The 23,903-nt window shown below is 44.0% G+C and overlaps 1 protein-coding gene across 2 annotated transcripts in view; it reads right to left on the bottom strand.

Moving 5' to 3' along the window:
* NT5DC3 (5'-nucleotidase domain containing 3) overlaps positions 1-23,903 on the bottom strand; it is a 60,439-nt gene that overhangs the window by 23,962 nt on the left and 12,574 nt on the right. Inside the window, exons 2-6 of one of the 2 annotated variants that reach the window (XM_063074689.1) lie at positions 18,514-18,664; positions 13,769-13,953; positions 6,401-6,475; positions 5,876-5,931; positions 38-128 (exon numbers count right to left, since the gene is read on the bottom strand). In XM_063074689.1, coding sequence (XP_062930759.1) covers positions 38-128; positions 5,876-5,931; positions 6,401-6,475; positions 13,769-13,936 — 390 coding nt within the window. In that variant the 5' untranslated portion in view covers positions 13,937-13,953; positions 18,514-18,664. The remainder of the gene's footprint in view (positions 1-37; positions 129-5,875; positions 5,932-6,400; positions 6,476-13,768; positions 13,954-18,513; positions 18,665-23,903) is intronic. The other variant, XM_063074688.1, reaches the window with a different exon arrangement.

Genomic DNA, 23,903 nt, shown 5'->3' with positions numbered 1-23,903 from the left:
ACAGGCTGCTTTAAATAAATAAAAGTGCTCTCATTACCTTCCCATAAAAGTCGCTCATCTGTTCCAGGGGCACGTGGGACCCCTCATACATTTCAATGACTTCTTCATCAGGGACAACACTGAGGCCTCTGAAAGATCAGATGGTGCAGTTAAAGACCTCAACTAGAGAGAGCAATGATTTTCAGACCTCCGTTCACTGCTCGGATTTTTCAACCAAGGTACAAGACACTGTTGTCACCATGAAGTGAAATGTGTCTCGAATAATTGCTGCAAATAACAGGTAAGATGCTACTACTATTGCTGCTACTGTTCTATTGGTAACAAGAACAGGAATAATAGCTCATACTACATGGCACCCACTATATTACACCCAATTGTTCACTTAATTTTCAACACGGGCCGAGCCCGTGGCACACTCGGGAGAGTGCGGAGCTGGGAGCACAGCGTCGCTCCCGCCGCAGGTTCGGATCCTATATAGGAATGGCCGGTGCACTCACTGGCTGAGTACCGGTCACGAAAAAGGAAAAAAAAATTTTTTTTCAACAATCTTAGCAGGGAGAAGCTATTATCCTTCCCATTTTTCAGCTGAGCCAACTAAGGCATGGAAAAGTCATGTTCCTTGCCCAAGGTCACCAGAGTAGAAAGTGATGGGTCAGAACTAGAACTCAGGCTTTCTGACTCTAGGACCCAGGCTCTCAAATCATGAAGGTACAAGGCTTCCTAATGACCTGCTTTGGGGTGGGCTGTTTAATGCTTCTAATACATTAGGGCAGAGAAAGTCTGCTCTGGGCTCCATCAAACGCATGCTCCTGCCCTGGATTCTGTTCCCTAAGAAGATGGGTGATGAGGTAGAAAATGTCAGACACGAGGCTCACTGGACTAAACCCAGTGACCTGAGACAGGACACTCAGCACCTCCTTGGAGAAAGAACGACCCAGAATGCTACGTGACACTGAAGGCCAGCTTCCTGATCCGTAAGAGGTCAAAGGAGCATCCGCCAACTTCCTGTCTCTGGAATTTGCAAGGGAATCCATCTCCTCTGTATAGAGGGAAAAAAATGAATTTTGGAATCGGTGGCCTAGGTCCACCCCTGCCTCCACCACCAGCAGCATGAGCAGGTGCCTTTGCTCTAGTGCATCATGAGGAGAGACGTCTGCTCCTCTACCCCTTCTCTAGCGCTTGAGATTATGAAACTACAGAACGAATGGGACAGAAAACGCCACTCTGCTACAACAGGAGTAGCAATTCAAGAAAAATTTTAGTTACTCATACAAACAGGTTGCTTGGCATACAAAACCACTCAGCCAATATTAAAATACATATACAATATCATTCATGCTTTGATATGTAATGTTAATGAAACTATCATTTCCAACTTTTTCCTCCAATCTCCATCCCCCATATTACTTTTTAAAGTATCTGATTCATGAATATTTTGCCTCTGATCCTGACTTGTTACAACCTCTGGCCTCTGAAAACAAAAGAGGCACTGTAGCACTGTACTCCCTTTATTTTTGTTCCAGAAATCAGATAAGACACTGGTACTAAACCTGATCATTCTAGAAGTGACCTTGGAAAACAGCTGTTGCTAAGTAGGATCAGTCAGACATCCACACTCCTAAGGCTCTAACACTTAAAAGAAAACATAAAAAGTGAGGGGATTCTGCCAGGTGAGAATCATTCCCCTGCCCCCACTTTATGGCTTCACAGCAGGAAGCCACTGCTGCCTCTAAGACACATGCAGACTGCATGGCCACACAGGCTGGACCGTTGAGGTCCAAGTGACCAAATGTCAGCTCAAAAGAAGTGGTGAAATCAGTAGGCTCCAGTCAGCGAAATCCCCCAGGAGGCAGCTCCCACAGATGGAGAGCCACACAGAACTGCTACAACAGACACAGGCGCTGAAATTCGAATGAAAGCTGCTTTCCCCAGCCTTCTGTGGGGTTATTAGAAGCACAGCGGTTAAAGGTATATATCTGAACAAGTCTGCCTGGCTTCGAATCCCAGCTCCCTTAATTACTAGAGGTATCACCTTGACAAGTCTCATGAAGATTCTTAAAACAGGAAACAATAGGGCCTATGTCCAGATGTTACTGAGACGATTAAATGAGCTACTATACGTATAACAGCTGGGATAGGGTAAGCGCTGAGCAACAGCTGCAAACGATCCTAGCTTGCACAGGTTCCTTGTAAGAACTTAAAACGTGGATACAAACACGGGGCTGCAGAGGAGAGAGCTGCTCACTCCACAGCCCACAGCAGGAAACTCGACCTGCAGCAAGAACCAGAGACCTGGAGCAGGTCTCAGAAACAAGCCAGGCTGAAGCTTTCTTCCCACCCTTCTCTCATTTATGACCACTTCTGGAGGAAAGAGAAGAGAGTGACATTTTTGCATGTATATAATGCTTTGGGCACTGTTCCAAGCTTTGTCTTCAAGCAGCCCCTGAGGCACGCACTGGAATCATGCCTGTGTTACAGAAGGAAACCAAGGCTTTGAGAAGGCCAGGAACTTGCTCAAGACCACAGGCGTGTGAGCGGTGGAGCTGGGTTCGCACCAAGAAGCGTGCGTGACTCCAGAGTTTACACACGTAGCCCTGCTGCCCCCGCTACCTCTGGGGCTCAGCTCGCCACGCTCCCCCCCAGCATGGATGCCACAGTGAACCTCCTGCACTCCTTCCCCTTTAAACACCTCAGCTAGCCCCTCCAGCCCAGCCCTCTCCACACTCCTTCACATGATGGACAATCAGTACGTAAGCAGAAAAAAAACCAGACAATAAGGGGTCCTACGGACAGAGAGGAGAGAAGAAGGCCACTGCAGGCTGAGAGAGTGAGGACAGGACTCACCACAACATGGCCATGAAGAACGGGTGGGATTTCAAAAACAGAGAGAAAGGAGAACTGCAACCTGGTGGAATGCCGGTGTGAGCAAATGCCAAGCAGTGGGAAAGGAGGCCTCGGTGGAAAAGAGTCCATGCGTTGTTTGCACTTGGCCTGTATTGGTTCAGGACCAAGCACAGAGCCGAATCATTCCAATGAGATGCAGTCCTGAGACTCATTGAGCAGCACAGAAGGAAAGCTCCTCTTCTCTTCTGGACCTGCAGTTGGGGGGACGTGAGCCTGGTATTGCCTGGGGTCACCACACGGAGGGGCCAGCCTGAGAGTGAGCCACACCAGAAAGGAAGAGAGCCAAGACAGAGTTCTGATAATGTCAATTTGGCCCCTGGAGCCAGCCACACCTGCAACTAGCACTGTCCTTGGGCTACAGAATTAGTGAGTCACTATTGTGTTTTTGACAAAGCTAGTTTGAGCTGGATTTCAGGCACTTGCAACCAAGAGTCTTCACCAAACCAATGGGACAAGGGGCTGTGCATGGAAGAAGAGGAAGCTAAGGGTTTAGAGTGGGTTGACTAAAAATCTAAAACCTAAGCCTAAGCCTAAGTCGAGGTTTGAACATTATTCCGTAAACAATAGGGAGCCATCCAGGATTTCAGAGGAGGAGGCTATTGAGGGTACTGATTTCGGAAAATCAGTCTAGCAACAATGCCCAGGCTAAATTGCACTGGAGAAAACGGCAAGAGCCCAGGACAGAAGGGATAAGTGTCCAAACCAAGGGGCTGACAGTAAAAACAGAGATGAAGAGACAGAATCAAAAGATCTGGTGACAAGTTCCATAAACAGGAATACTTTGCCTTCTTTATCCCCACCCCCCCACCCCACCCCCAAACCATTGCTGTAATAATTTGGGGCAAACACTAGGAGCTATTAGTAAGGGAGTGACTAAGGGAATGAATGAATGAGTGCTCACATAAGCAGTTCAGAGAAAGAGAAATTAAAAACTGTAATATGCTAAATGTAGAAACAACTTTAAACTTAAAAGTAAGTCTGTTGGGAGTGGCACAGTCTTTCTGGAGGTCAATTAAGCCATTTCAGAAGCCTTAAAATGAATGAACATGTTTGCCCAGCAATTTTACTCCTAGAGATTTTTCCTAAGAAAATGGGACAAGTATACAAAAATGTACAATTATATTTAATGTACATATGTTACTTACAAAATAGAAAGATTTTTTAATAGTACAGATTAAAAGAGATTCTCTATCAAAAAAAAAAATCTGTTGAGGGACTCTAGCCCTCATACATTCAGAAAGGCCACAGAGCACAGTGGCCAAGAGCATAGACTCTGGAGCCTGACTAGCTGGTCTGAATACTAGCCCAGGCACTTATTTGCTGCGTGACCTTTGACAAGTTACTTAACATCTCTGGGACTAATAGCAGTACCTACCTAATAAGGTTATTTTGAGAATCAAATGAGTTAACTCAAATAAAACCATTTTAACAGTGCCTGTCCCAGCAAGACTCAATATTTGCTAGCAGCTATTAATTATTACTAATATTATCATTACCACCTCCTTCTCTCCCTCCTGAAACACTACTAAAATGACAGTAAAAGAGTCAAAGGAAAAGAGATCAAAGACATCAACAGACAAGACATTTCAACAACACATTGGAAGACATAACGATGCAAAGGAGGTGCCTCGTGCATCAGCACCAAGAGCAGAGGCCTGCGAGGGGAGACCAATGGGAAACCTCCAGAAAGGCTCAGCACTAGGAGGCACCAGGAAGCTACTTGAGGATCTGCTCCAGCCAAATGAGGGAGAAAGCCAGAAAGAGGAAGAGATGGAAACTAGGAAACAGGAAAAGTGGCAAAGGAAAGTCCCAGGACAAGCAACTGAAGAAGATCACAGCAGGAGTCAATTTTTTCAAAAAAGTAACTTGCAGATTATCAAAAACATTTGAATTACTGGGAAATAAATAACACCTGACACTTGCATTTGGAAAAATTAGGGATGCCTACACAGAAAACAAAGCAAATAGAAAATGAGGATATTATTAAATCTAAGAAAAAACAAACACTGTTCAAGAAAGAAAATAATCACAGTGCAGTATTTGGCTTAAGAGTAACCAAGACAAGATATGCAGAGTCATGATGTAAACAATGACAACAGAACACTGAGACCCTAATGAGTCTAGGAGGAAGAGGCTGGAGAAGGGGGATGGGGAATTAGGAAACAGAAGTATGAGCACATTATTTAAAAATAGAAAGAAAAACACCAGAAAAAAAATCTAAGAGTTGAAAGGTTTGGGTAGGTAAGGAGGACAGTCGTCCCCTATGACACCTCTAATGCTGTTTGTTACTGTATGAGTGTTTTATTTTGATAAAAAATAAACATTTATTTTTAACAAAGAGTTGTGAGAGAAGAATCTAAGCTAAGATATGCATACTTTCTGTTTAAGATATGAATTTAATAGAAATCATACTCCTAAATCCCCTTCCAAATTAGAGAATTAAAAAAGGCAAAACTTCCATGTTAAAAGTTACAAAGATTTCTGGCTACCAGAAGTACTTCTACTAATTCTAATAAACAGGAAAGAAAAAGTCTGAATATCCAAACCACGCAACTATCATGGTGGGAATGAAAACCCTGTTTCCTCACCCAACAGCCCTCCGCTCCAAGCCACCTCACCAGGACCCTCACTCAGCTTGTCAGCCATCCCCTCTATAAAGTCAGTCCTCCTCCCGAATCCCCCAGAGTCTCCCGGAGTGCTCCCCAATGGTCTGAGCACATTTCCATCATTGCACATGTCCATCATTCTGGACAGCACTAGTTTACTTGTGTGGATTCCCACCCACACTCTGAGCTTCGTGAGGACATCCTTATAAGCCAAACCCTTAGCACCTAGCGTGGTATCAGGCCTCGACAAATGCTAATGAGTGAGTCATAATCCACACCCTACAGCCCCTCTTATCATTAAACAGTCAGTGAGTAAGCCACTTGTTTCCTCTGGGTGAATTAAATTTATCTCCTTGTATTCTTACCTGTAGACAGTTCCCAGCTGAATGTAATGAAAAGCATCAATCTTCATCAATACTGCCTTTAAAAACATAAACACATGCACAGGTAAATAATACACAACAATTTGCATATTAAATAAGCAATCTCGGCGTCATTATAAATCCTATCAACATTAGGTTGCCCTAACAAGGAAGCACACTGTATATTTCTGAAAGACTTGCTTATTAATTTAAGTGCTGTACAGTTCTTTAAGGAAATGGCCTATCTGCAAAAGAAACAAAAATAGATACAGCAAGTGGCTCCTCCTCAAAATACCAAAAAGGACTACAAGAAACAAATGGTAACTCCCACACAGCTAAATACATTTATGCTTTTCCAATAGTCTCTTCAAAAAGATTTTATGTGAAAACATCTGAATAACTTGGTTCTGTAGCCCAAAGAACATAATTTAAAACCAACTTTAAATTATTCAGCAAAGAAAAGCACCAAAAGCACATTTTATTTTCAAACACCATTAAACTGCAGAAAAACATGAGAATTAAGCCTACCCGCTGTACATCATAATGAAGTCCACGAATTGCAAAATTTGGGTCATACTCATACTTCCTGATTTCCGCAGGATACTAAGAGAGAAGAAAGGAACCGGTTTTAGCTAACAGTGTACTAAGTTCAGGATTGTGTCCACATTTGGCCCTTTTACAAAGGCTGAGGCAGCTGGTGCACACTGGTGGGAAGGTGTGGTCGGAGGAGACAAACCACAGGTTGGCCCTCTGCTTCCAGTCCAAGCAGCCCCTGGCCACAGAGCCCTCACCCTGTCCCACACCCTATTTATCTGCCCAAGCACAGCTCGGGCCTCATCCCCACCCCCAACTTCTCTCCTCTTAACTCTCCCCTCTTCCTTCCCCTCCTCCCCTCCCTGTGTCCCCCAGATCCCCAAGACCCCAGAAACACATCTGCTTCTACCTCCAACCTACCCCTTCTTCCTCCCATTTTTAAGCCTGCCAATGAGGAAGAGTTGGAATGTCCCATTACCAGAAGCGCGACTTTTCCCAAACACACTGCCAACCACCCATCCCTGCGTATTTGAGCACCGCCATGTAGCAGCCCCCTGGATAGCCCCCTCCCAGGTTTCATGGAGAGACACAAGGTGAACACTTTTCAAAGGGGGGCCCTGCCATAAAGCTTTCATCGCCTTTTTCATCTGGACGGCCGGGTGCCACTCCCCCTCAGGAGCTGGAGAAGCCCACAGCTGTCAGGTCCCGCCTCCCCTTCCCTGCATGTCGCCTCCGCATCAATCCTCCACCACAAAACAGCCGGCTCCCCTGGTAAGTTCCTGGTTGTTACACCATTCCCCCCACTATGCAAGAAGGCTGGCCCCTCCCCACCTACTGCATCGGGCCTTCAAGTCCTACCTGCCTTCCCCAAATTGCCGATCATGATGTCAACTGCTTAAGAACCTGCACAGCTATTAAGAGGCCCAGGACGCCCTTCTCCATGGATGTCCTGCTAACTCTTCCTGGCTGGGATCGCATTTATGTGAGTACATTTCCCAGTCCTACCAGGCTGAACCGCACGTGGCAAGTTTTCAAGTCAAGCTGCATGAAGCACTGACTCAAATGTCGCATTTGGGCTCATCTGTCTAACACCTGCAGTGCGTGCCAAGAAATCACCAAACTGATATTTCCACCCCTAGGCATTTCCAAGAACTGTGAACACTGTGTACGGTTCTGCATCTCACTGACACGTTCAGCACAGCCAATGCCACACCCAACGCACAGGAACACAGTTCTGCTCACAGAAAGGACGCCAAGGAACTGTAGCAACTCTGAAGTCTCCTTTTAAACTTGGGAGTGATGAATGAATAAGAGATCACACAGGAAAGATATATTTAAATGTCATTGAGAGAGGCGACTTTATTCAACACTGGCTATGTGCCACACACTAGACTAGACACTTTCTATGACCTATTCCTCCCCACACCAGCATGAAGGAGGCAGGGCATCTCCTGCCTGATTTACTGTTGAATAATCTAAGGATCAGAGTCAAGAAACTTGCCCAGGGCCACCCAGCTAGAGAGTCGGGCCAGTATTTGAACCAAGGTCTGTGTCACACCCAAGTCCACCCCTAACCACCACATAGTCCACTCTGGGCCACCACACTGGATGCTCATTGCCTCCCTGTGACGACAGCACCTGCCACCTCAGAGGGGGTCAGTGAGTTTGCTGAAGGACCCACGGTGACGAGCAGGGCGCTGACTGTTGACAGATGGTACATGAGTAAGAGAGTGCACACTGCTGAAAAGCCTCGGCTCTTTCTCTGAATGAGGCTTATGTGGGCTCCCCAGCAGGACACAGCCCCACACCCTCACATCCCCCACCTCTTGCTATTGCTGTGTTATTCTTGGGGAGCCACTCTCAAGAGATACATAATGTTTTTCAAATGGTCCAAAGACTATTGCAAATGACTTTGAGAACTGACAGAAGCATCTGAAAGAGCCTCAACAGGGCAACGTCACAATGAAGAACATGGGGCCTGGGGCTGAGAGACCAGACAACAAACCCTGGTCCTGCCATGTGCTTGCTGAGTGACCCTGGGCAAGGTCCTCCATGTCTAGGAGACTCAGTTTTCTCATCTACAAAGTAAGGATAAGAGCCCTATCCTATGTGATAAGAGCCCTACCCTATGTGGCAGCAAAGAGGATTAAGTCCAAAAATGCATGTGGCAGCCAGGACAGTGCCTGACACATAGCAAGTGCTCAACAAAATTGAGATGCTTCACTGGATTGGGAATGGGAGGCCTTTTGATCTACTCTGCTAGCCTTTGCTACTTTCCTATAGGATTTCAGGCCTTTCTCCAAGGCCTCTTCCTTCATCTGCAAAATGAAATGATTGAACTAGGGTGATTTCTAGAATTCACTCTTGCCCCTAAATTGTAATTTCCCCATACAACCAGCAAGTCAAAAATGTCCTCGCGATGGGCCCTTTTCCAACCCCCCGCACGCGCACGCGCGCACACACACACACACACACACACACACACACACACATACTAGCACCTCTATGAATAACTAACAGTAACATACAGCCCAGGAAGCCAGAGCTCTTCACATCAGCCAGTCAGTTACAGTCCTCTGCAATGGTCTATGGCTAGATCTTCAGGACTCTTCATAATTTAGAAACTTCACCACCCAGAAAAACAAGACTTGCCCAATTGAGGAGTCATGGAGATAAGTGGTTTCCCTACAAGTAGAAAGAAATATAAAAGACCTTTACTTGAGATTTTTATTAAAACTTCAATTTAGGCCCAGTCTGGTTTCCTTCAGTACCTGGATACGTTCCAACCCAGGTACAATCTGGGCAGGCTAGTATGTGCTGATAAAAAAAAAAAAAAAGTGTCCCCCTGAAAATGCTACAGAAATGTGCCTACAGCTTCAAGATAAGTTAATACGGGGCCGACCCCGTGGCTCACTCGGGAGAGTGCGGCGCTGGGAGCACAGCGGCACTCCCACTGTGGGTTCGGATCCTACATAGGGATCCGAAAAAAAAAAAAGATAAGTTAATACCAAAATGCAGCAGAGAACCCAGAATTCCCTGTGTACATACTTCCTACAGTCCTGCAGCTTGGCCATGTGCCTCCTTCCTGGCCAATCACAGATCTCTGGATACAGCTAGTAGCCTCTACATTAACCACTGCCTGTGAGTTCCTGGGGTCCAGAGGCCCATAAACACATCCATTTCCCAGAGGTCTCAGTCTGATATTTAAAGTAGCCTAAATTATGAGTCAAATCAGAGGCGGGACAGAAGGACATGAAAACAAAGCTCTCCAAAATGTACACATAAACGTGAAGCTACGGTAAAATGATCTCATCAGTGCTGGCCTACATGAAGCCCAACACTCTCACTGACCTGCAGAATTTACGGGTGCAGCCGTCAAGTATTTACTGAGCACGTATTTGTGCCAGGCACCGTGCCACGGCCAGGGAATACATCAGCAAGCGAAACTGACAAAGTCTCTGCCCCAAGAAGTTTCCACATTACCATAGGGAAGCAGACCATAAACAAACAGAGTATGATGCCTTGCAGTGGTATGTTCTATAAAGAAATTGCAGTATGAGGGTTCAGAGATATGAAAAAAAAAATCAGGAACAAGCCATCAGGCTGTCTGTGGGCAGGACGGGTGCTCCAGGGCAGACACAGGAAATAACCAGCGACAACACCCAAAAGCAGGAAGGTGTGTGGAAGTTCAAGGAGCAGCAAGGAGGCCAGCGTGGCTGGAGCAGAGCCAGCTAGGGCAGGTGTGAGAAGAGGTGGCTGGCAAGGACGCCAAGAGCCTGGGGCACAGCAGGTAACCTCGTTATGATGTGGTGAGAACGGCACTTTACCTCTGTGGCCTTCCTCCAGAGAACCCATAACCCAGTCTCATCATGAAGAAAACATCAGACTCTACAATACCCACCCAGTACTCTTCAAAACTGTCACTGTCATCAAAAACAAGGAAAGCCAGAAAAAGCCAAGTGGAGCCTAAGGAGACATGACAGCCAAATGTAATATGGTATTCCTAGATAGGATTGTGGTGCAGGAAAAGGACATTAGGTAAGAATTAAGGAAATTTGAACAACGTATGGACTTTGGCTAATAATAATGTACCATTATTAGTTCTTCAGTTGCGACAAATGTACCACCGTAACGTCAAATGTTAACATTAGAGGAAACTGGGTGTGGGGTATATATACAGAAACTTGGTATTATCTTTGCAACTTTTCTGCAAGCCTAAAACTGTCCTAAAACTAAGTTTATTTTAAAACAAAAGAGTGACCCACAGCATTTGCTGAGAGGTTGGATGTAGGACACAGAATGCAGGGGGTCACAGCTGATGTTAGGTTTTGTATTCAAATGACCAGGTGATTGTGGGCACCAACAAATGAGAAGAGAATGTTGACAAATGTGTGAATTTGGAGAAGAAATCAAGAGTTTTAACAGCTCCTTCTTCTCCTTGGTGGACGTGTGAAATGAAAATACAGACACTTATTACCTGATTTTTTTTTTCCATTTCTATTTCTGTAAAAATTTGTTCTTGAAAAAAATGAGTAATTATGAAAGAGCTGAACTTTTTATATTGGCTTTTTAGAAAGATGCTAAATTGCAAATGTACTGTTCTATTACTGTGCATTTCCAAAGCAGATGTCTTCCCATCTCCACAAGTACATAAAGTACACTCGGTCTTGGCAGGAAAAATGGTACTGAACTCAGTGCATCTTGGAAGAATTATTTTGTTTAATCAGAGCCCGAGAAAAATCTGCCTGAGCATAATTAACTCTATTAATATGCCTGATATAATTAGTATTATAACTTCTTTCTTTTATTGCAGCACCAGACAGATATAATGAGAATGAAATCTCAATGATTCTTAAATCTAGAGGCTTTTCTCAATCTATTTTATCTATCTTTCCCCACAAATTTCATAAATTTTTCATGTTCATAAATTTTTTATTTTCATGAATATTTTATTTTCATCTGAACAAAAAAACTCATAGGGTAGAATGGTGTTATTAACCCTGCTGGGGGCAACGAGGAGTCATAGAGAGCACACAGGTTCCTTGGAAACAGACAGATCTAAGTTCAAATCCTGGTTCTGCCTCAGGAAGAGGTAACGTCCCTGTGATCTTACCCGGTGCTTGTGGCCTTGATCTAGTAGCTTAACTCTTTCAGCCTCACTTTCCTCAACTGTAAAACAGAGACAACATGTATGTGCAGGGTTGTTGTGCATATTAGAAATAATAATATTAGCAACAGCTAGCACTTATTCAGTGTTTCCTTTACATATATTAACTCATTTAGTTATCACAGTAACACTGTGAGGAAAGCACTGTTACCAAGCCCATTTTACATAGGAGGAAACTGAGGCCCAGAGAAATTGGGTGAGTTGATCAAGATTACATAGGAAATAAGTGGTGAAAGCCAGGATTTGCACCCAGGATTTGCTTTAGAACCTGTGCTTTCAGCACCCAGCAGACAATCAATGCACAGTGCTGTTAGGACAATGGCCTGCATTAATGATATCAAAGTCACAGGAACGTTGCAGCTGCCCTGGGACCAGAACGCCGGCACCACTGCAGCATTCCTCCAGCTCGCTATCCCAGTGGGGTGGTGAGGAGACAGTGGTGGATGGCAGACGGGAAGCAAGGGCAGAACCCCCTGGCTCTAATACTGCTTCCATCCTCGTGGCCCAGGGAAAGGACTGCGCTTGTAATGGATGGAGTTTTTTGAGCAAATGGAGAAGTGCTGCTGACGGCAAGTGGCTAGGTGGTTTTACATCTAGTAAACTGGCCGTCACTAAAGAAAGCTGGCTGTTGGCTTAGTGGCAGAAGGGAAGTTATTTTTGGTAAACGCCATTTCTGCATTTTGGACAAGGACAAAATGAGTTGCTTAAGCCCACTGATAACCAAAAGTTGAGAGGGATGAGAAAATATACTGGATCAAATAGTCTGGATCCAAAACTAATGGAAACTTTGGCTACCTTAATAAAAGTATGGAATCCAGAATCAGGGAGGTAATGGTCTCCCTCTATTCCATACTAGTTGGACCCCATCTGGAGTAATATCTTCAATTCAAGGTCTCACATTTGAGAGGGACAAACCAGAGTTCACACAAAGGAGGGTGACCAGGATGATGAAAAGAACAGAAAAGAGGACAAATGAGCATGCTTGAAAGAACAAAGAACGATCAGCCTGGGAAAAGAGAAGTCCTGGAGGGCACAATGGCTGGTCTGCATAACACCCAGCCCATTATGCTTAGACGTCCACTACTCAAACATTAGTCTGCAGATCTGGGTTTCTAGGTTACTCATACCCACCCTCCCTTAGCCCACCTTTGCTGGCAAACTCCTTCAAGACTTGGCTGAAATATCATCTTCTTTCTTTCCCCAATTCTCTCAGGCAGAGAACGTTGTTCCAACCATTCTGTATGCATCCTCAGCTCTGTTCTGTCTATAGAGGCCTCCACCAGGTGGCTTCATGATTTATCTGTCTACATGACCAACTCTCCCCTCCGGCCCCAGGCTCTTGGTTCTCCATGGGCAATGCCTGTGTCCTACTCATCTTTGTCCTTCCTGCCTCTGTGATAGAGCTTGGAGCATTGGAGGCATTTAAAGGCTTAGGGAGTACATGAAGGAAGGAAGGAAGGAAGAGGAGCAATTAATGGTGAAAGCTGTACAAAGGCAAGATTGTTCAACCCACGGAAGAACTTCCTAAAAGTCACAACTGCCTCCTGGGATAGCGTGCTCCAGTCCAAGATGGAGATTCAAGACACACCTCTCGGGATGATGTCAGGGGTAAAGGGCACTAGTCCAGATGACCTCTGAGCACGTTTCTCATCCTGATTCCTGAAATGTGTACTCAAACCAGACTAGAGAAAAGAAAGTTAGGTGTTGAGCATTTTAGTTTTTTTCCTTCCTCATTAAAAGCTCTCAACAATGCTATGCATCAGAAGACATTTAAATATTCTTTACATAAGAAAACAATGCCAACCAGTGGTGAGGGTAAAACATTGCCTATCATTTGAGGAATCCCTTCTAACCAGAACTCAGCAGGCTGCCACTTCATCAAGCTCTGGGAGAAACTATGTTGCCCTTCTGCAAAAAATGAGAGGGTAAACATCTGTAGCCAAATCTGCACTAATGCATACCTTGGGACAGTCTTTTGCCAAAGAGACATCTAAAGACTTTAAAAAAAAAAAACTATCTTCCAGGTAAGAGTTATTTGGAAATGTGGAATGGAACAAAATCTACTCATTCGTTCAGCAACAGGTAACTAAAAGATGTCTATGTGCCAGGCATGGGGCCAGGCCAGCTCAAGGTTGTTCTCCAAATACCTAAGAAAAAAAAAGAGGGAGGAAGAGGCAACGTCCCTGTGATCTTACCCGGTGTTCATTGATGAGAAGGTCCCGAGCAGCATTAAATATCAGCGTGTGCAGGTGCTTTGAATAAAACACCAAGGTGTAGTCATAATCAAAGCCATAGATTTCAATGTCCGACAGGCTCATTTCATTGTTCGAGAAAATGGCATCTGGATTCAACAAGTTGCTCATAATTGAAGGAACCAATTCTGGAAGTAAAGAAGAAAATACATTATACCACACGATACATCAGGGTTAATATGATTTCTAAATAAAACGAATAAACTAGAGTACAAGAATAATTTGCTTCATCTTGAAAACATCATGCTGAGTGGAAAAAGACAGTCACAAAGGACCACATGCTATATGATTCCATTTATATGAAATGGGGGTTGGCCAGTTGGCTCAGTTGGTTAGAGTGCAGCCTTATAACATCAAGATCATGGGTTCAGATCCCCATACCAGCCAGCCACCAAAAAAAAATTTTTTTTAATAAAAAATGGTTAAAGTTATTTATGTGAAATGTCCAGAAAAGACAAATCCATAGGGACAAAAAGTAGATTAGTGGTTGCCTAGGACTGGGAAATTGCAAGAAGTAGGGAGTGACTGCTAATGAGCATGGAATTTCTTTTGGGGGTAATGAAAATGTTCTAAAGTTGATTGTGGTGATGGTGATTGTTGAGGACCTCTTGTGAATACACTAAAAGCCACTGAATGGGAGACTTTAAATGGGTGAATTGTATGGTATGTAAGTTATACCTCGATAAAACTACTATTAAAAAAGAATACTTACTTCAACATCACAACATTTTTGTTTGGCTTTAAAAATACATGCTAGGGGCCGAGCCCGTGGCGCACTCGGGAGAGTGCGGCGCTGGGAGTGCGGAGACGCTCCCGCCGCGGGTTCGGATCCTATATAGGAATGGCCGGTGCACTCACTGGCTGAGTACCGGTCACGAAAAAGACAAATAAATAAATAAATAAATAAATAAATAATAAAAAAATAAAAATAAAAATACATGCTAGTTACAGATTTTAGAAGACAAAAGCATAGATAATAAAATTTAAATAACACACCTCGCCACTCAAAAAAACTGTCAACATTTTATATAATTGCTGCCAATATTTTTCTATGTTTACAGCTTATATAGATGACTCACATTGATGTACTGGTTGGTACTATGCTCTGTGAATTTAATATTCAATCATGACTCTATCCTCATATCATTACAGGCTTTCTGAGATTATGACCTTAAACTATAACATAAAACTGTGGTATATTGAGATTCTGACCTTAAACTATAACATAAAACTGGTATATTGATGTGGCATAATCAACCCATTACTGTCACACATTTAGGTTTTTTTCTTTTTTAATAAAAACACTGTGATGAACACCTTCATGTGTTAATCTTTGTCTGCCTTTCAAGTTATTTCTTTCAGATGGTGTATTAGAAGCTTGAAGTTACCCCCATATACTATCAAGGTCCACTGGATCCAATGTTAGTTTTAAGTTTCTTTTTTGAACAGTTCGACCTATTTCTAAGGATTGCTATTTCATGACTCTTATTCTTTCTTAGGGGTCTCCCAAAAATTCATTTTACCTTGCAATTTTCATGAGCCCACTGAACCCTTTTAAAAATCTAAGATGCAATAGGGGATGTTAGTGATCTTATTCTTCCAATATGTTGAAACATTTTGTATCATCGTAGTAATTATTTCATCATTACCCATCAATTACTGCCACTTATGATCAAAAAAAGAAAAAGACTAAATTAAGAAAGCAGGAGAATGATAGGACATCACCCAAGAGGGTGCAATAGTGAAATGTCATCACTACAACATCATCCGTCAGTTCTCACTGCACTGCCCAAGGAATTTCACCATTTTCAAGAAGGTATAAAAGAAGTCTGAAGATACTGTCTTTGCAGACACAGCTGAGAATTAAAAATTTTTCATTTTCCACCCATAATGGCAAAAAGAAGCAAGGTGACAGAGAAAAACATTTCACAGTTATTAGATGTATCAGAGGATGAATGAAGGCACAGAGAGCAGTTCTGTGGAGTCTAAAGATAACGGAGAAATTGATCGTATAAGTGAAATCTCAGACTATGAGACTATGACCATATCTTAGATGAAATTTAGGATCAAAGATTAATCAATATACTTCTAGAGACAAAAATGAAACAGTATTCTCATCCGGTTAGTCATTTAACAGATAATCATTTAACAGGAGAACCTCACCAAGCAATATTTTGTCACAAGAACATGGACCATCCTATTTTACTAAAAGAATGTATGACAGTATTCTTTTCACCTTTTTGTTTGTGCACCAAAATTTGTTTGAAATAGCTCATAAGTAGACAAATGCTGAAGGAAGGTGACTTTTTGGAGACAGGTGCAAAACAACCAACACATGCACACAAAAACCGAACTGCCCCTGTTTTACTATTCTTTACATTACTACACACAACCGCATGGCTCCGTTATAATAGCTGATATTTATTATACACTTACCATGTAGTACATGCGATCAAGAAGACTTTACATTATTTCATTTAATCCTTTCAACATCCTTATGAAGCAAATTATCCCCACTTTATGTAAGAGGACACTTGAGGCACACAGAAATTACATAATTTGCTGAAGGATACATAACCACCAAATAGCAGGGTTGGGATTTGAACCCGGGAAATCTGGCTCCAGAATCCATGTTCTTAACTCCTTTCCCTAGGGTTATAGGAATCAACCAGCATCTGTGAAGGGTACATTTGTTTCTAAAATAAAATGGAGTCAATCCATCATTTCTGAGCTTTCCTTTTCCTTTCTGCTCACTTCCTTCTGACTATGAATGGCCCACAGTTATCCACTTCCACCCTAAGGGGCCACATGAAATACTCAAGAAGTATGGTGACAACTCCAATCAGGGGACTGAGGTCCCAATCAAGGCACCATCCCAGCTGCAGTGAGGTATTCTGAGCATTCCACAAGGCTCCTTAAGAGCACTGGGATATGGATCCCTTTGAAAACTTAACAGAAGTTATGGAATCCTCTCCCCAGAAAAATACACTACAGATTTTGCAGAAAAATTCAGGAGGTTTGTCCCCTAAATCATGTACAAGGCCCCAGTTAAGTTCCCGCATTACACCTACCTAAAACCAAGCCTTTATATCTCCACATGGAATTTCAGGACCAATAAAGGCAAATGTATGAATGAATACATTAATTTCACTCACACTGACAATCTAGATGTGACTGAGCCTATTGAAAACCCAAACAGCCAAGATTCACCAACATTTCCACTTCTTCATTAGTTTCTTTAAAATCAATGAAACGGTAACCATGGCTTTTATTTCTCTTTTGCAAATAAGATGCATCTGAGGACGATAAACAGACAGTAACATTTTACAAAACTTGGAAGCAGAGAGTTCATAAGAACTAGTCCTGAGGAAGGGGAGAAGCCAGCAGTCCCAAGCTCTTTGGTATCTAATACCAAAGATCTTCTGGCCTTACATAATCAACGGGCCCCTGCAGATGATGCTATTTTCTGACTATGACCACACAGCACTGTCCAAATGATGTGAGTGAAGGGGGACTGCTTACAGAGTGGCCAAAATCCACTTTTACAAATGACCTTTCCAAGGGAGGTTCTAACGGCCTGTCTAATTAGAAGTTTATATTTAGAAATGGTGTTGGCAAGAAAGTCTCCCTCTCTGCTACCTGAGAAGACTGTATAAAGCCCTCAAGGAAAAACTACTACGATGGAAAATCACTACTGGACAATCACTACTAGCCAGCCCATCTCCGAGAGCTGCACAGGAATGCCCTGCTGGAGGGGAAAGCCCGAGGTACATGAATGCCATCACCTGAAAGCCTGGGTGTTTAATCTGTCATCCTCAACCACGAGGAACAGCAGCTTTAAAAGATCTCAGCACCCTGTACAAGAATAAACACGAATAATTACAAGGCAAAAGAAAACAGTCTGTCTAAACCTTCGACTTTAAAGTATAAACTGAATGAAGCTTGACTAGTGTCTTGCTAGGGTCACTGCTACGCCAATTGTCTGGTTGGGGTAATAGTATTGTTAAAGCAATTCATAACTAAAGCCAAAATGTTTCATTATTTTAGTTACACTAAGTTTTCCATTTGTATTGTCAGGGCTAGGGGTTAGGGCCCACAGACACTTCAAACCCGTTGTACAGACTGGGTCACCAGACCCTTCACATGCCAGGCTGGGTCACCAGACCCCTCACACACAGGTCCATGGTAGGTAATTGGGAAATATCCCAGGAGCCATTGGCAGACGGCAAGAGCTCAGTCCTCAGCAGTAGCAGAAGCAACAGCAGCAGTGGCCTCTTGGGGCATCCCGGGGGCACAGGCAGCAACAGCCTCTAGCAGCAGTAGCGGCCTCCCCATGGCCCCCCTGGGGCATCCGGGGGGGGGCACTGTGGATCAGAGCCACTCGTCCTTTATAGTTAAGTCCATAACTCAGCATGTCCACCTGGGTGCACATAATTACATTAGACAATAACTAAGGAACACCTGGGCACACGTGCATATTTACATCAAATGCCAGGCAAGATTCTGAACCCCTCAAGGGACCCTGACCATTTATATTCACTTTCCCTACAATCCACCCCTTCAGAGTCCCTTGCCATACAATCTATGCATTCAGAATCTTCCACGATGTTCCCTTAGCGAGGATGAATGACCCTTGCATTCATATAACCTGTTGTACATTCATATAACCTATTGTACATACTACACACCTTGAGGCTTGTCCCCGTAGCTCTACCTTTTCAGCTACATTTAGTGACATTCCATCCCAACAGTCCCAAAAGTCTTTAGCTTGTTGCAGCACCAACTGGAAAGTTCAAAGTCTCATCTGAGACTAAAGGCAAACTTCTTTCAGCTGTGAACCTGTAGAAATCAAAAACAAATTTATCCACTTCCAAGATACAATAGGACATACACTGAGTACACATTCCCATTTCAGAAGGAAGGAATAGACAAGAAAGAAAAACAGACAAATCCAAAACCCAAACAGGGCAAACATTAAGCATGGTGGGGCATCTGAGCCCCCAAAGCATTGGGCAGCCTCACTCCCACAGCTCTGCCAGGTGCAGCCCACTGAGCTGTCCTGGTGCCTGTGGCTTTCCCAGGCTGGTGCTGCACAATGCCAGCAGACCCACAGTTCTGGGCTCTAGTGGTAGCCCCGCTGTCCTGGCTCCACTAGATATTTTCCTGATGAGGGCTCTCTGTGGGGGTTCCGACTCCACTTTCCTGCTCCACATTTCTCTGTAGGTGGCCTCCACCGCAGCTCCACCCCTGCAGCAGGTCTCTACCTTCTATACGTCTTCTGCAATCTGGGTGGAGGCTGCCACATCTCCACTGCTCTCATGTTCTGCCAGCCTGCAAACTCAACACAACACAATCGCAAAGGTTTCCAGCCTATGCTCTCTGGAGTTGCTGTACAAACCACCCTTGGGGCCACCCAAGGCATAGCTACTCCAGACAGAGCAGCTAGAGAGCAGAGAGCAGTTTGCTGAGGGCAATGACACCTCATGTCTGTCCTCCAGAAAAACTCAGTTCTCCTAAGCCTCAGGCCCTGTGATGGAAGGCGTGCTCTCCCAAACTTCTGAAATGCCTTCAGGGCCTCTCTCCCATTGTCTTGGCTATTAGCATCCAGCTGCTCCATCCCTGGCTCCTGAATTACTTGAATTGAAGGGCATACAGCCCCACCATTTACTCACCGTCTCGGGCAGTTCGAACAGCTGCATTTGCCCAGTCCATCAAGGAGTGGCTGCCCTGCCCCTGTGCATATCTGCGGCTCTCCTGTAACCACTGCCACAGAGACAGGCAAGTAGTAACGGAGGCTAACTTTTCCACCTTTTCACCAGATGAAGACATACTTGAAATTCTGCAGGGGCACCCGTCGTCGGGTCATCTGCCCATCTCCATGTGGCACTCTTTTCTTGGGTTTATACAGCACCCCTCAAGCCATCTGCCTTCAGACAAACGTGACATGCATTTCCTACATCTTCTCCAGAGCACATTACTCCATCCACCTTCTCGGGTTTAAGTGGCACCCGGCAAGCCATCTTCCTTCAGACAAATGCAACATGCATTTACTACATCATCTCCAGAGCACATCACACCATCCACCCCTAGGTCCTATAACTGCAGCAGCCAGAGGCTCTCCCTGTTTCTGATGCTTTACTGTTTCCCCAAGCCGACCAATTCGACCTGGGTATATGGGACACAGGTCGTGAATTGGGTCACCTGTGGGTTGCCTACCAGTCCGCCTGGTCTCATAGGCTGCTCATGCTCCACTTTCTGATGAGCAGGTCATGCCAGATGCACAGTCTCCCCCAGCTCACCATCAGGTCCATTGTCGTCCCTGGTGTCGGAAGCAGGAGTGACTTCAGCCTCCAGGGCTTGTACTTGTGTTTCCAACCTGTCTGCTTTCTGCTGCAAATCTAGAAACTGTGATGCTTCAAGGGGTTTCTGGTCCATGTTGGCTCACAGTACAGTGAGCAACAGCCAGACCCTGGTCAACCAGAAAGACGCTACCAGGCACCACATATCCAAGGGTAGCCATATTTCCTCTCCCTCCCAAGGGGCTTTCTGTTTCTTTTCCTGCTTGGCATCCTACCCACAACGCCAGTGCCAGGCTCTTTTACCTGCTCAGAATCCTGCAACTATACTACGTCAGTTGTAAAGCTACAGCAAAAGCTACGCTAATTGTATCGCTAGGCATTTCATAACTAAAGCCAAAACGTTTCATTATTTTAGTTATACTAAGTTTCCATTTGTATTGTCAGGGCTAGGACTCAGACCCTCCAACCCCATTGTACAGACTGGGTCACAGATCCTTCACATGCCAGGCTGGGTCACCAGACCTCTCACATGCCAGGCTAGGTCACAAGACCCCTCCCTTGCCAGGCTGGGTCACCAGACTCCTTACACACAGGTCCACGCTAGGTAATTAGGGAAGATCCTGGGAGCCATTGGCAGACGGCATGAGCTCAGTCCTCAGCAGTAGCAGCAGCAGAAGCAGCAGCAGCAGTGGTCTCTTGGGACATCTCAGGGACACTGACAGCAACAACTTGCAGCAACAGCCTCCAGCAGCAGTAGCAGCCTCCCCGGGGCCCCCCAGGGGCATCCCAGGGGCGAGGAGCACTGTGGATCAGAGCCACTCGTCCTTTATACTTAAGTCCATAACCCAAGACACCTCGGTGCAATGCACAGTTACATTAGACAATAACCAAGGAACACCTGGGCGCACATGCATATTTACATCAAATGCTCACCCCTCGAGGGACCCTGACCATGTATATTCACTTTCCCTACATACGGTAAAATCCTATTCTTAATTTTTTGAGAAACTGCCATACTGTTTTCCATAGAGGCTGCACCGCTTTCTGGTTTTTGTTTGTTTTTTTTTTCAAGACCACCACAGAAGAACACCATCCCTTGCCTAAATTTTATCTTTACTATTGACAGAAAGAACATGAAAAAAAGCAGATCTTCATTCTGGTACAGAAGTCAGACAGTTTCCACCTATTCAAGGAAACCTTTTTAAAACTGTGTAAAGATCTGAACTAGAAAGTACATCTTTTGCCAAGTACTTTGTCTCCTTTAAAGTTCAGAAATGCCAAATGCCTCTCCCTTAATAAAGGCCTCGAGCTTGGCAGAGCCAGCACCATCTGTCACAGAGCAGTGTGTAGAGACAGCGCCAGGTAGAAATTCATGGCCTGAGTCATGTCAAGGGATAGTCCTCATGTTTCCAGAAAGGCCATGTGACTATCACTCGGCCCTTGGGCACACACACACTGGAGAGTTCTAGCAGTTCACCAATACTTTACTTGCTCTCAGCATTAACCAGCCAGATAAGGACAGGAGGATGTAAGGGACGGGTTGGACAGACTGAGGCCCCAAGGCTGCCTATGATAAGCAATGGTCGTGGGCACTGGTTGGTTGCGCTCACCCAGTGTGGATGTACCATCTCACGCTCACTTCTGTCCAGGTGGCCCCTCTTTCCAGGCACTTGGGAAGGATTCCAGTCCTCCCTCCCCTGCCCTGGCTCTGGCCAGCTCTGACATGTGTCACTTCCAGGGCAGCGCACTCCCTTCCCCCACGGTGCCTATGGTGGAGACACGTGATGCGGACAAGATGAGACAGCAGGGAAGGCTAGGCCTCCACAAGGAGGACGACTGCTCTGGAGAGCTACTGGAGTCTCTGGTTACGGCTCTCTATAGTAAGCCGCTGAGATTTTGGTATTGCTTGTCACTGCAGCACGACCTAGCCTAATCTGATACTGCTCCAACACTCTGACTTTCTTTGGGAAACCTCCCCTCCCCAACACTCTGACTGTATGGTCTTTGTGGGGTTCCATTCCCAACTCCAGGAAGACGGCACGTGACCCAGGCCTACTTAACAGAGCACCTGTACTCCCTTACCAACATTGATTGCTTTGGGGCAGGCAAAGAACTCCATTAGCCAATGTGAATCGATGAGCCCAATCAAGTCAATTTCTGGATTTGTAAGGGAATTTCAAGGAAGAGTCACTCTTTTCTTCCAAACTTGGGCCTAAGAGGATATAAATCTGCTGTAAGCAGCCACTACCAGAAACCTAAAAAAAAATGCCAATGGGGATGAAAGAAAGGTCAAGAGACACAGAGAAACCACCCAATGACATCATCTGAACCCCTGGATCCAGTCAGGCTTGAAGTTAGTACTATATATGAATTTTTAATTCCATGAGCCCACGAAATTTCTTCCTATAACCTTTTTTTTTTTTTTCCACTTTGATTAAATCAGTTTCTATTGCTTGCAGCCACAGGAGCCCTAACCTATTTTAAGGATATTCAGACACTCAAAATTCTCAGACTACAAATTTTAACTTCTTAACCTGGCATCAAAGGCATTCCCATTTATACTTTCATCCATCTTTCCAATCTTTAATTCTCCTTCATATGTCATATTTTTAACAAGATGAGTGATCTGCTACTCAGTGTTCTCCAACATATACTATAGTTGAGTACCGAGTTAAATCTGCCTGGAATATTCTGTCTCTTTGTCTAACATCTATGCATAAACACTGGTCAGCTATATGGAAAAAATGTCAAGTGAGCTTTTCCTTTACACTGTGCTGCAAAATGAACACCACATGAGAATCAAAGAGTTAAAAAAAATCTTAAACATTAAAAATGTAGAAAAATATATAGATTACTGTTTATTTTATCTCTGAATAGAATGTTCCAAATGTTAAAAAAAAAAAAAAGGTGACAGAATAAATCACAAAGGAAAGTATCAACAGATTTACAATATAAAATTTTTTTTAACATCTCTGTATCCAGAAATAGTAATTTGAGGGAAGGGACAAAAAATTAAAAGACAAACAGCAACAAACTAATATCCTTAATATTAAAATCCATGCAAGAAAGGACATTAAATGGCTACCAAACATAAACCTTCAACCATTCTATTTACCAAAAAAGCAAGTTAAAACAATTAGACACAGTGAACAGTAGCTCTCCCCGATAGGTGGAATTACAAATGGTTCTACTGTATGCCATTTGCATGTTTTTCTAAAATAAGTTTGTGTTACTTGTCTAAGAAATCGAAGTAAGATGTCATTCTCCCCATCAGATTGCAGTGGTGGTTTTGTCACGGGTGTTGTTCTTGCTATTTGTGTGTGTTGTTTTTGAAGGTATTCTATTCTTATTTTGTTTGTAATGATAGAACCCAGAGCTAGTGCCGGGACTTAGGCAGCCTCACTCCTTGCTGCTTATGAGCATAAATTAGTGCAAGCTTTCTGGAAAGCGCCACGGCAATAAGTACCAAGAAAGTTTTTAAAATATTCATACACTTTGATCCAGTAATTATCTTTCTAAGAATCTATGCTAAGGAAATATTCAGAGAGGTGGATGAAGACTTATATACAAAGATTTTGTTACAGTGGTATTAATAAAGCAAAAACTGGGGAAAACCATGCTCTGTTTGGAGGCCCAAACATACACCTCGGATATTTGAACTCAGGAACCAAAACGTGTTAAGAAGAAAACAATCAAAGAGAGAAGTTCATAGTTGGAAATCCTTAAGTTCACTTCTTTTGGTAGTGCAAAAAACCACAATCCCAGAGACATTAAGATAA

Source organism: Cynocephalus volans, chromosome 12, assembly GCF_027409185.1.
Source record: "Cynocephalus volans isolate mCynVol1 chromosome 12, mCynVol1.pri, whole genome shotgun sequence".
In the NCBI taxonomy this organism is placed as follows: Eukaryota; Metazoa; Chordata; class Mammalia; order Dermoptera; family Cynocephalidae; genus Cynocephalus; species Cynocephalus volans.
This window is presented reverse-complemented; position numbering and strand designations above follow the sequence as displayed.